General features: G+C 45.2%; 1 protein-coding gene across 3 annotated transcripts in view; it reads right to left on the bottom strand.

The window, feature by feature from the left end:
* The window catches only part of Gpatch1 (G-patch domain containing 1), a 43,343-nt gene extending 36,165 nt beyond the window's left edge, over nt 1–7,178 (bottom strand). For all 3 annotated transcript variants that reach the window (XM_087906307.1, XM_087906310.1, XM_087906311.1), the window contains exon 1: nt 7,053–7,178. In XM_087906307.1, the coding sequence (XP_087762433.1) occupies nt 7,053–7,125 (73 nt within the window). In that variant the 5' untranslated portion in view covers nt 7,126–7,178. The remainder of the gene's footprint in view (nt 1–7,052) is intronic.
* Nucleotides 7,179–12,006: the final 4,828 nt, after the last annotated feature.

Raw genomic sequence — 12,006 nt, 5'->3', positions numbered from 1 at the left:
CCATGTATACCTGCAGGCCAGAAGAGGGCACCAGACCTCATTACAGATGGTTGTGAGCCACCATGTGGTTGCTGGGAATTGAACTCAGGACCTTTGGAAGAGCAGGCAATGCTCTTACCCTCGGAGCCATCTCTCCAGCCCCAGAGAACAACTTTTGAAAGCCGATTTTCTCATTCTACCATGTGGGCAAAAGTGCCTTAGGCTTCAAGTTTTAGGTGTTATGACACAGACTGCTGCCTATAACTCCAAAGTTCTGAGTTTATTTAAAATGTAAAAAGAATCCAGCTGTGGTGGCATGTACCTGTTGTCCACAAACGTTTGGAAGAGGAAGCAGGTTTGTGGTCAGTTAAGGGCATGGTCACAATGTCCCACACTCTCAGAAGCTAACTTCACCCTTACTCCAGCACCCTTAGTGCTAAACCACTGGATGTCTTAGCTGCCCAGCTCTAAAATGTGAATGCCACTAGTACTTGGGCACAGGAGCAGGCCTGGAATCCACAGACTGTTGAAGTAAGACAGAGCACTCTGTGCTAGAGAATATCACAGAACCTGGTAGCTATTTCAAAGTCATGTATGAAATTAGATACTGCTTGTGAGGGACTCAGCAGGAAGGACACACAGGAAGGACTTTTAAAATGCTGGCTAGCGTTGCTATTGCTGTCTTGCTATTAGCATTTTGTATCATGAGTGAAGTATTCTCAAAGGCTTGGTGTGTCCATGACTTAAGTAAAAGAGCTCTGGCTGTCCTAGAACTCTTTCTTGTAGACCAGGCTGCCCTCAGACTCACAGAGATCTGTCTGCCTCTGCTTCTGGGATTAAAAGCATGCCCTACCATGGCCTAGCCAGTTCTTACTTTTTAACAAACAAACCAGTAGTTATTAATTAATTAAGATTAATTAATTAAAAAGTCAGGCATAGCCTGGTGGTGGTGGCACATGCCTTTACTCCCAGCACTCAGGAAGGCAGAGGCAGGCAGATCTCTGTGAGTTTGAGGCCAGCCTGATTTACAGAGTGAGTTTCAGGACAGCCTGAGATATACAGAGAAACCCTGACTCCAAAAAAAAAAAAAAAAAAAAAAAAGTCAGACATGCTGGGTGGTGGTGATGAATGCCTTTAATTCCAACACTCTGGAGGCAAAGGCAGATGGATCACTGTGAGCTCAAGTCCAGCTTGGTCTACACAGTGAGCTCCAGGAAAGCCAGAGCTACACAGAGAAACCTTGTCTCACAAAACAAAAAACAAAACAAACAAAAATGTCATGCATAGCGGTACATGCCTGCAATCCCAGCACTTGGGAGACTGAGGCAGCAGGATTGCTGTGAGTTTGAGTCCAGCCTGGGCTAATATGAGACTCTGTCTCAAAAACCACACCACCCCATCCCAATCCCCTACTAAGAAAAAAAAAAAAGAAAGAAAGAAGGAAGGAAGGGAGGGAGGGAGGAAAGAAAAAAAGAGAGAGAAAGGAAACTATACGAAAAGACCAGGTAGTCTGAATTCAAATTCCCCTGCTGTACAACTATGAGTTTTGTGGTCTTGGGCAAAGGATGTAATCTCTCTAGAGCTTGGCTTTTAAAACTGTAAGAGTTGAGTAATAATAGAACCCCTCTTTTGTGGAAGCAACAAAAATTAAACATCACCAGGTAACAGATCAGAGATGGAGCATTTGCCTAGGATGAAAGATGCCCTGGGCTCCGTTCTCCGCACCAATAAACAAATACATCATGTATAACGCATTGCCATAGCAAGACTCAGTTAATACTAGCTATGGTGCCTTTTTTATTTTAAAAACTTAACTACAAGTTGGGTGGTGGTGGTGGTGCATGCTTTAATCCCAGCACTCAGAGAGGCAGAGGCAGGCAGATCTCAATGAGTTCGAGGCCATCCCAGTCTACTTTCCCCATTTGTTTTGTTTTCTTCAAAAAGCAAAACAACAAAAACAAAATCAGAGTCTCAAGTACCCAGAATGACCCCTAAAATGTAGCCAAGAACTTCTGACCTTCCCACCTCTACCTCCTCAGGACTAAAGACAGGAACCATGCTGGCTTTATATGGTGCTAGGGATAACTCAGGGTTTCAAGCGTGCCTGGAAAGCACTCTGTCGAGTGAGTTATAATCCCAACAACAAATTTCTCCATTTCTTAAAAAAATTAGCAGACACATTCCTAGCCTTGTGTGTTCCTGGCATGGTTCCTGGCTCGGTCAGATTTCTCAGTCTCAGCACGACTGATAGTTTGTTCTCCGTGAGTCTTTGCTGCAGGGAGATGTCCCAAGCGCTGTGGGATATTTCGCAGCATCTGTGGCAGACTGCCTCCCCTCCCCCACCTGGACAACAAGCAGCAGCTCAGGTGAAGGAAGGCCAGGACAGGGTGCGATTCATGCAGCCTTCTGGAAGGGGAGATAATATCTGCAGACAGCTAGGTGGGACCAGTGGAGGCAGGTCATGAGAGTCAACCGGTGTGACCAACCAGGACCCACAGAACTCCTGGGGAGATGGTGCCGGCTCTAACCAGGCTGATGGGAAAACTCCAGAGAGGAGGTGATACTTTAGCCAGCCACACTGTAATCATTGCCACTAATAACAGTGACTTCCTCCCTTATCAGGAGCCGATAAGTTGCTTCATTAATCATACCTGGATAAGGGTACTGATTAAGGAACTGCCCAAGGTCCGCGGTTAATAAGCACAAAGCTGAGCCAGATCTCATACCACCCACTTTGTTCCTTACTTATTCCTCAGCTAGATTTTCACAACAGCCTCACAGCTGGAGGAAACCCAGTTCTAGACTCTGGTAGAAAAAGCTAAACATGGAACCCAACAGCCCTGTGCGCATGGGTCTGACAGTGTGAAGGCCCTCAGGATGTGCGGAATGTTGTTAGCTGCAGGTAAAGACACAATTCCAACAGAAACATTAGCTTCCATCAGCAAACAGGAGGTCTAACAGGGCAGTGCTGGACTTGGGGAGAGAGAAACCCTAACAGAGTAATTCAGGCTTAGCATGCATAAAGGCCTGATTTCATCCACAGCATCCTCCCCCCACAAACACACACACAAAACAAGAACATGAAGTCTGGTGTAAGGAGACAGTCCAGTCATACTAGAACAGGGTGAGATGCAGCCAGAAGAAAAGGCAGACAGCACAAGGTCCTTGAGCATGGCACTATGGGGCCTGTGATGTGCTCTGTGCTGAGTGAAGTGTGGGTAGCTTAAGGGTGATAATCACAGCACCAAGGAGAAGGAAAACTGCCCTAAAATGAATCCATCTAGGAGGGTTGAAGAAGAGAATTCTAGAATGAAGGGATAGTGTCTAAGGAAGAGTAGGTAGGTACTGGTGACATCTTCCTTCCCGATAAGTCACTGAACTAACTCCCTAGCTAATACTTAGCCAATAAACCCTGCTGTCAGGTCCAGAAACTTTAATTAAGGTTTAATTAAGTCAGAGGAGTCAGTTCTCCACCAGTGTTCATCTGACCTGTCACAGCTTCAAAGCGGGAGCAAGAGTGATTAGTAGTCTAGTTGGACTGTAAAGCGCAGCCGGAAACTTCAAAGTGCATCGGGGGCTGTAATGTAGCTCGGTGGGAGAGAGAGGGATCAGTGTGTGGAAGGCCTTGGGTTCCCTGGAAGGAAGGAAGACAGAAGGCAAGGAGAGGGGTGGGCGTGGGGAGAAAGTTCTAAAGTTTCTAACACTGAGGACTTACAGAGTGTTTCCAGAGAGGCTGGAGAGATGGCACACCAGCTAAAAGCATTTGCTGCTCTTCCAAAGGATATAAGTTCGGATCCTAGTACCTACATCTGGCAGCTCATGACTGCCTATAAATCAAGCTTCAAGAGATCCAACGTCCTATTTTGGCAGCCCTCCACACACAGAGATACACATATGCATAAATAATAAAATAAATCTTTTTTTTTTAGAAAAAGAATGTTTCTAGATTCCCTCCCCACAAAGACACATATACATAAATAATAAAATAAAACTTAAAAAATAAAGAAAGTAATGTTTCTATTAATGTACACCTTTAATCCCAGTACTTGGGAGATAGAGGCAGGTGGATCTCTGTGAGTTCGAAGCCAGCCTGGTCTACAGAGCAAGTGCCAGGACAGCCAAAGCTACACAAAGAAACCCTTCCTCAAAAAAACAAAAAAGAAAACAGAATGTTTCTAGATCAAAATAAGTGAAGAGGATACAAATCAATGTCCTTTCCTTTCATCTCTCTCAAAAGCATAGTTGGAGCAGTTTTTCATTTCTAACTTCTGTTAAAAACAGGAAGAATTGGAGGGTCTGGCAAGAAGCCTCAGTGGACAAAGACACCTGTTGCCCATGCTGACAACCTGGGTTTACTCTCTGGGACCTACACAGTAGGAAGAAACTGACTCCCCAAAGCTGTCCCCTGACCTCTGCACCCAAACTCTGGCACGTGTATACCGTCCCATGGTAATAACACAATTTAAAATTAGGGAGAAATAGAAAAGTCAAGGCCAAACAATTGATGGCTCAACAGCATATCTCTTCTCAAAGGAATGCAGAAACAATATGAATGGATGTTCAACATGGCTCTAGCTGTGCGTGCATGACCCCTGCCCTCTTCTGCCATCGCTACTGCCTAAGCAGCCTTCACAGGACACCTCTCTCCTCTCTGGCTTCTCTGTGAGCTTGTGCAGGATACGATCCAACAACATCACATATTTTAGTGCTTACAAATCCTGGGAGCTTCTTCTTTACTAAGTCTGAAATGCCTCTAGTCAAAGATCTTTATCAACCGATTCTTTATATTCATAGGGTGTTGTACCTGCCAGTAAAACTAATGTGACCTTAGCTGTATTGAACAAATAGCCTAGAATTAGAGACTGGCATGATGACCGTACTTAACCCCACATCCTGGTCAGCTTGGAGAACTCTATAATTAGGGCCAAGGGGACTTTAAACGACATTGATTACAGAACTGAGGGTGGTGGGTGTAAAACAAATGTCTCAGGAAACATAAGAGCAACCTTCAAACAGACAAGAGCTTGTCCAGAGAATAGCCTTTCTCCTCCTTGGTCAGAAGAGGAGAGGGCCAGAATCCCGTAAATGTTTCTAATGAAAGTTCTCAAAAACCACATGGGGGCTCACAACCATCTGTAATGAGATCTGGCACCCTCTTTGGGCATGCAAGGCATACATGCAGAAAGAACATTGTATACATAGTAAATAAATAAATCTGAAAAAAAAAGAACTATTTGGGCTGGGGATGTAGCTCAGTTGTAGAGTGCTTCCCTAGCATGCACAAAAGCCCACATTTCACCCAAGCACCACATAAATCGGGCATGCAGCACATGCCTACAATCTCAGCACTTGGGAGGTGTAGCGGGGGGGGGGAGCCAAAACTACACAGAAAGTCAGGGCTAGTCCAGGCTATGTGAGACTGTCTCAGAACAACTGTCTAAATAGATGGGACTGTGTGATGTGCAAATCTGTAATCCCAGTCCTGGGAAGGCTAAGAAAGGAGACCTGTCCTGAGTTCAAGGCCAGTCTGGTCTAAATACTTAACAAGTCCAAGGCCAGCTTGGGCTCTATAGAAAGGCCCTGTCTTGTATCCACAGCTGCCAAAAAAGAAAAGTGAGTAAGAAAAAGTCTCAGAGAAAATATCTCAGAAGTATAACCAACAGGATGTGGTCAGTATGGGAGGCAGTGGCAGAAATCTCACCAACAAAAGTCTGCAGGTAACCTCTGGGCCCAGGACCACCACTGTGATCCCTTTGTCTTCCCTGCAGGTCCATCAGTGGTTGTGGACAACAAGTAGGTAAGGCCAGTCATTAAGTGGAACAGACCAGAAATGCCTGAGAACCTTGATTCATCTCACCTCCACCCCGTACCTCACCAGCAACTCCAGTCCTACCCCATACAAAGCGCTACTTACAGCTGCCAACACTCCAGGCTGCACAACTACCATCTCCACAGCTTCTTGGCTAGTTTCCTGGGTTCATTCTGCACATCCCAAACCAAGCTATTCTCAAAATTGAAGTCCTTAATTGGGAGGCAGAGGCAGGAGGATCTTTGTGAGTTCGGCCAGGTGCGGGTAGCAAGACACTGTCTCAAACAAAATAGAAAAAAATACATCTCTCCTTGTGCAATTTGTGTAAATTGCACCAACGACTTTCCCTATCCCTAATATACTTCCCAGGAGGTGATGGCCCTACGCCTTTAATCCCAGCACTTAGGAGGCAGAGGCAAGCGGATCTCTGTGAGTTTGAGGCCAGCTTGACCAGTGAGTTCCAGGCTCCAAAGCTACAGAGAAACTCTGTCTCGAAAAATCAAGTGTGTGTGTGTGTGTGTGTGTGTGCGCGCGCGCGCCAAACTCCAAGCTGGATGTGATGGCACACAGTTATAAACCAAGTACGTGTAAAGCAAAGATAGAAGGGTCAAGAGTACAAGGTCAGTCTCCACTACATAGTGGGTTTGAGGTAGTGAGAGCTACAGAAGACCCTGTCTGGGAAAAAAAAAAAAAAAAAGAAAGAAAGAAAGAAAGAAAGAAAGAAAGAAAGAAAGAAAGAAAGAAAGAAAGAAAGAAAGAAAGAAAGAGTCTAATTCTTGGGGCTGGATGTGTAATTCGGTTTTAAAGTGCTAGACTAGCGTGCACGAGGCCATGGGTTCCATCCTCAGCAACACACACACACAATTCCTTACAATGCAAGTGTCAAACACACCGGTCCTGACTGTCCCTCGATTGCTAAGCGGGCTCCACTTTGGGGATTTCCTATCTCAAGTGTTTCTTCCCAGATCTTTCCAGGGCCCGTTTCTTTTGCTTTCAAGCCTGGATGCAAGTGTCCCCTCGCGGCAAGGGTCTGCCTGACCACCCTCCATCATACCCAAGTTGCTTAGTCATTCTTGCACCTCCCACCCCTCCGCGTCCTCCTCTGGCCCCGAGAACACAGCACGCGAGTGCAGAGCACACACCTCCCCACCAGGTTCCTGTGCGCACAGCGAGCAAGCCCAGGCCCAGGCCGACCTGTTGCTGGGCTCACGTGCTGGACTCCCAGCCTGCGCCCCGCAGACTGTGCCGGCCATCGAGCCCTCACCTTCCTCCAGAGGCTCCAGGCCCGTCCCATAGCTGACCAGGTCCTCCTCGCTGTCACTGTCCAGAGCCGCCATCCTGTTCCCTTCCGGGCTCCGCCCCCTCGCTACGGAAGCTTCTAAGGACCAAAAGCCTTCCCACTTTCGCCTCCGTGTGCCTGAGCACACTTTAAAGTTCAATTGTTCATTTGCGAGGAAAATGCCTCCTCCGCCGGGGCCTAATCCTATGCGAGGCAGACTCGGGTTTCAGTTAAGATTGCTATCTATAACAGCCATCCTGGCCCTGTCATGTGCCTGAGTACTAGGAGAACAAGGCAGTAAGACGCCCGATGCCACCCAAATGTCAGGAGGCAGATGTACCTGTCCCCCAGCTAGCTCCCTGGCCCCCTTCACTTCCTCAGCAGCAATCAGTGCCAACCTCGATCTTCCACCCATCCTAACCACCCTCGGTAAAAGAGTTGTGCATTCAGGCACCGCTGTCTGACCCTCTGCACTGGAGATAAGAAAGAACATAACAGGCAGAAGTGTATGCAGTACCCCCTCAACACACACACACACACACACACACACACACACACACACACAGAGAGAGAGAGAGAGAGAGAGAGAGAGAGAGAGAGAGAGAGAGAGAGAATTCTTGGCATCCCTCTATTTGTAAATGTGAGGTCTCCTTCTAGACTTCTGAAAGGATTTACTGACTCTGAGAATATCAGAACCCATGCTTGCCACAGATTGGCCAAAGACAAGACATCAGGCATGGAGAAAGAGCCGGAGGTCAGTCTAGACTACATAATCAAACACTGTCATAAATAATCAAATAAATAGGAAGGTAAAAAAAGAAAGAAAGAAAGAAGGAAAGAAAGAAAGAAAGAAAGAAAGAAAGAAAGAAAGAAAGAAAGAAAGAAAGAAAGAAAGAAAGAAAAAAAGGAGATGTTGCTGACAGGTTCCTCCCTTTCCCACTCCACTCACGGGCAGACCTTTCAGCATCGAAAACAACCCCTGGAGCACACCCAGCTCACTTCCGGTTCTCTCGGTTGGAGAGTTCTTCCTCCATATCATGGCTCACTACGTCATCTCCTTCAGGTCTGTTCTTAGAAAGGTAACTCTGTCTGAGAAGTCTTCTTTAACACTATCGAAAAGACAATACTCTCAGACGAGGGTGGAGAAGGGAGGCATACATCAACCGTCCAGCGCCGCCCAGAGCGCACGAGGTCTATCCTCCCTGAAATGAAATGTAAAGCAAGCTCTATATTCTCGGTCCCTACTCCTCTTTTCTCAGTATTTCTTACCTTCTAACATATTATATAACTTAATTATATCATTATTATTTTTCTTTTTAAAAGATGGATTGGTCTTTATTTATGTATATGAGCATTTGCCTGTTTGTGTGTATGTGCACATGTGTGCCATGGAAGCCGGTAGACAGCATCAGATCCCCTGGAGCTGAAGCTACAGGTAGCAGTGAGTGCTGGGAACAGAACCGAGGTCTTCTACTGGAGCAGCAAATGATGCTCTTAACCACGGGAGCATCTCTTTAGCCAAAATCTATTTAGTTGTTATTTTACTATCAGTCTCCGTCCTATGAAATGTAAGTAGTCAGTGTTATTATTCTCTCTCTCTCTCTCTCTCTCTCTCTCTCTGTATGTCTCTCTCTCTCTCTCTCTCTCTATTGGTTTCTCTGTGTGAGTGTGTGTGTGTGTGTGTTGTGTGTGCGTGTGTGTGTGTGTATTTGATCAGTGTGGTGACCAGCCCCTGTGAAGAAGCAGAAGTAAAAGGATACGAATTTGAAGCCACCCTGGTCTATACAGCACAACCTCATAAAAACCAGACATGATGACTCACTCCTGTCATCCTAGCATAGGGAGGGTGAGAATAGGGGGCAGGAAGATCAGGAATTCTAGGCCACCTGTGGTTATCTACCAAGTTAGATATCAGCCTAGGCTACGCAACTCCCTATCTTACAATATGTACACAGTGGGGGCTGGCGAGATGGCTCAGGTTTTTGCTGCTGTTTTTAATTTGGTTTCTCTGTGTAACAGTCCTAGCTGTTCTGGAACTAGACCAGGTTGGCCTCGAACTCATAGAGATTTGCCTGTCTCTGCCTCCTGAGTGCTGGGATTAAAGGCATGCACCACCACCACCACCACCACCACCTGCCTTGATGGTTTAGTTTTTAAGATTATTTGTTGTTTCTGGTTTGGTTCCCAGCACTCACATGGTGACACACAGCTGTCTCTAGTTTCGGAGAATTCCATGACCCCTTTTGTCTTCCCTAGGCACGAGTCACCCAATGGTGCTCTAACATATAAGCAGACAAACACTCATACATATAAAACAAGGATAAATAAATGTTAAACACACACATAACGATCAAGTGAATAAATATTTCTTTTTTAAACTGATACATAACCAGGTAATAGTGGCATGCAACTTTAATCCCAGCACTCAGGAGGCAGAGGCAGGTGGATCTCTGAGTTTGAGACCAGATTGAGTTTTGGAACCACGAGGGCTACAGAGAGAAACCCTGTCTCAAAATCCAAAAACCAAGAAAGAAAGAAAGGAAAGAAGGAAGGAAGGAAAGAAAACCCAACAACAAAGAAACCTGATACATAAGAATATAAGAACATAAGAACATACAGAGGTTGGGTGGATGGTGGTGGTGCACACCTTTAAGCCCAGCATTTAGAAGGCAGAGGCAACCTGACCTTTCTGAGTTCAAGGCCAGCCTGGTCTACAGAACAAGTTCCAGGACAGTCAGGGCTACACAGAAAAATCCTGTCTTGAAAAACAAAATAAGGCAAAAAATACAACCCAATGTGTACCATGTAATTTTAAAGGGCTTATTTATTTATTTGTGTGTGTGTGTGCGCGCGTGTGCGCGCACCTTTGTGAGTTTGTGTCATACCAGATGTGTGTTTTCTGAAAGGGCAATAAGCACGCTTAACCGCTTAACTGCTGAGCCATCTTTTCAGTTCCTACCCCACCCCATTCTGTAATGATATATGAGTATACATTGTATTTTCTGTGTCTTTGGTTTACTCACAAACATATCCAGTACTCTCTGTAAGTTCAGGAGTTCTACCCATTACATTGTATAATGTGTAAATCAGTACAGATGTATCTATCTTCTCAAACATTTATCCTTTGTTGTTTGTTTAGTTTAAATTTTGAAACAGGATCTTACATAGATCAGGTTAGCTTGGAACTTCCTAAGAAGCCCTGTTCGACTTTGAATGTTTTGTTGTTGGTGCTGTTGTTTGAGACAGTATTCCTCTGTGTAACAGCTCTGGCTGTCCTGGAATTGACACTGTAGACTAGGCTGGTTTCGAACTCATGGAGATCCACCTTCTTCTGCCTTCCCAGTGCTGGGATTAGAGGTGTGTGTCAACACCTGGCTTTTTTTTGCGGTGGGGGGCCAGTTTATTGTATTTTATCTGTATGTATATGTGTGCACCGTGTGTGTGTGTGTGTGTGTGTGTGTGTGTGTGTGTGTGTGTGTGTGCCTAATACCTGTGCAGCCAGAATATGACATGGAACTAAGATTAAGGACAGTTATGAATTACTATGTAGGTGTTGGGAATCAAACCTGTGTTCTATCCTGTGGAAGAGCAGTCAATGCTCTTAACTCCTGAGCCATCTCTCTAGGCCTTGACTTTGAACTTTTGGTTCTACTGCCTCCACCACCCCAGGCCTTCCATCACAGGCACGTGCTTCTACATTCTATTTATCATTTCTTTAAGATGAAAACTTCCAAGCTCCTTTTCCCCCTCGTTTTTTGGAATGTAAAGTATATTGTTAGCTGTAGGATCCTACTGTGCAATATCACAGCAGAACTTCTTGCTCCTAGTTAAGCGTTCCCTAGAGCCCCTGGACCAGCCTTTCCCCATCCTCTCTTCTCATCTCTTCCCTCCCTAACCTCTAGGAACTACACTTCCTTGTTCTTCTTTGATGAAATCATTTGTTAGGATTCCACATATCAGTAGATCTTGTAGTACTTGTCTTTCTATATCTGATGTGGGATTCCCCTCTGTATGTTGTGACTACCATAGATTAGTAAAAAAGAAAAAAAAACTGCTTTAGGCCTATAGCAATGCAGAACAGAGCTAGGGGAAAACTAAACTGAATGCTGGAAGAAAGAAGGCGGAGTCAGGAGAAGCCATGTAACCCTGCCAAAGACAGACACCAGATGGAACTTTGCCGTTAAGCCACAGCAATGTGGGGATGCACAGATTAATAGAAATGGGTTAAATTAAGATGTTATAGATAGCTAATTGGAAGCTAGAGCTAATAGGCCAAGCAATGATTTAATTAATATAGTTTCTGTGTGATTATTTTGGGGTTGAGCAGCCGGGAACAAGTGGTTCCTACAACATATATCTGGCTTGTTTTATTCAACATAATGAATGATCTCTGGTTCCATCCACACTGTTGAAATTGAAAGGATTTTTTATTCATCTATCTATCTATCTATCTATCTATCTATCTATCTATCTATCTATCTTTGAGATAAAGTCTTATATAGCCCAGGCTGTCCTTGAACTCACTCTGTAGCTGAGGATGCCCTTAAATGCCTGATCCTCCTGCCTCCACCTCCTAACTGCTCAGCAGATTTTCAGTCTTCTATGTGGTTTGAATGAGAATATTCCCCATAGGCTCAGATGTGTGAATACTTGGTGCCCAGTTGGTGGTACTATTTAAGGGAGGTTTAGGAGAGGTGGCCTTGCTAGGGAAAGTATATCACTTTCAGGTTTCAAAGTCATGTGCAATTCCCAATTTTCTCTCTCTGCTTCCTGTCTGCAGTTCAAACTCTTAGCCAAGTGTGGTGTTTTACACTTCTAGCCCCAGCACTCAAGGGGCAGGAACCAGAGGATCCCAGAGGCCAACCTAGAGCAAGTTCCAGGACAGTCAGAGAAACTGTCTCAAAAAACAAAAACAAAACAGAAAAATAATGAAGGCTCT

This window comes from Myodes glareolus, chromosome 1 (genome assembly GCF_982192425.1).
Source record: "Myodes glareolus chromosome 1, mMyoGla1.1, whole genome shotgun sequence".
Classification (NCBI taxonomy): domain Eukaryota; kingdom Metazoa; phylum Chordata; class Mammalia; order Rodentia; family Cricetidae; genus Myodes; species Myodes glareolus.
Note: the sequence above shows the minus strand (reverse complement) of the source record. Positions and strands in the feature narration are given on the sequence as shown.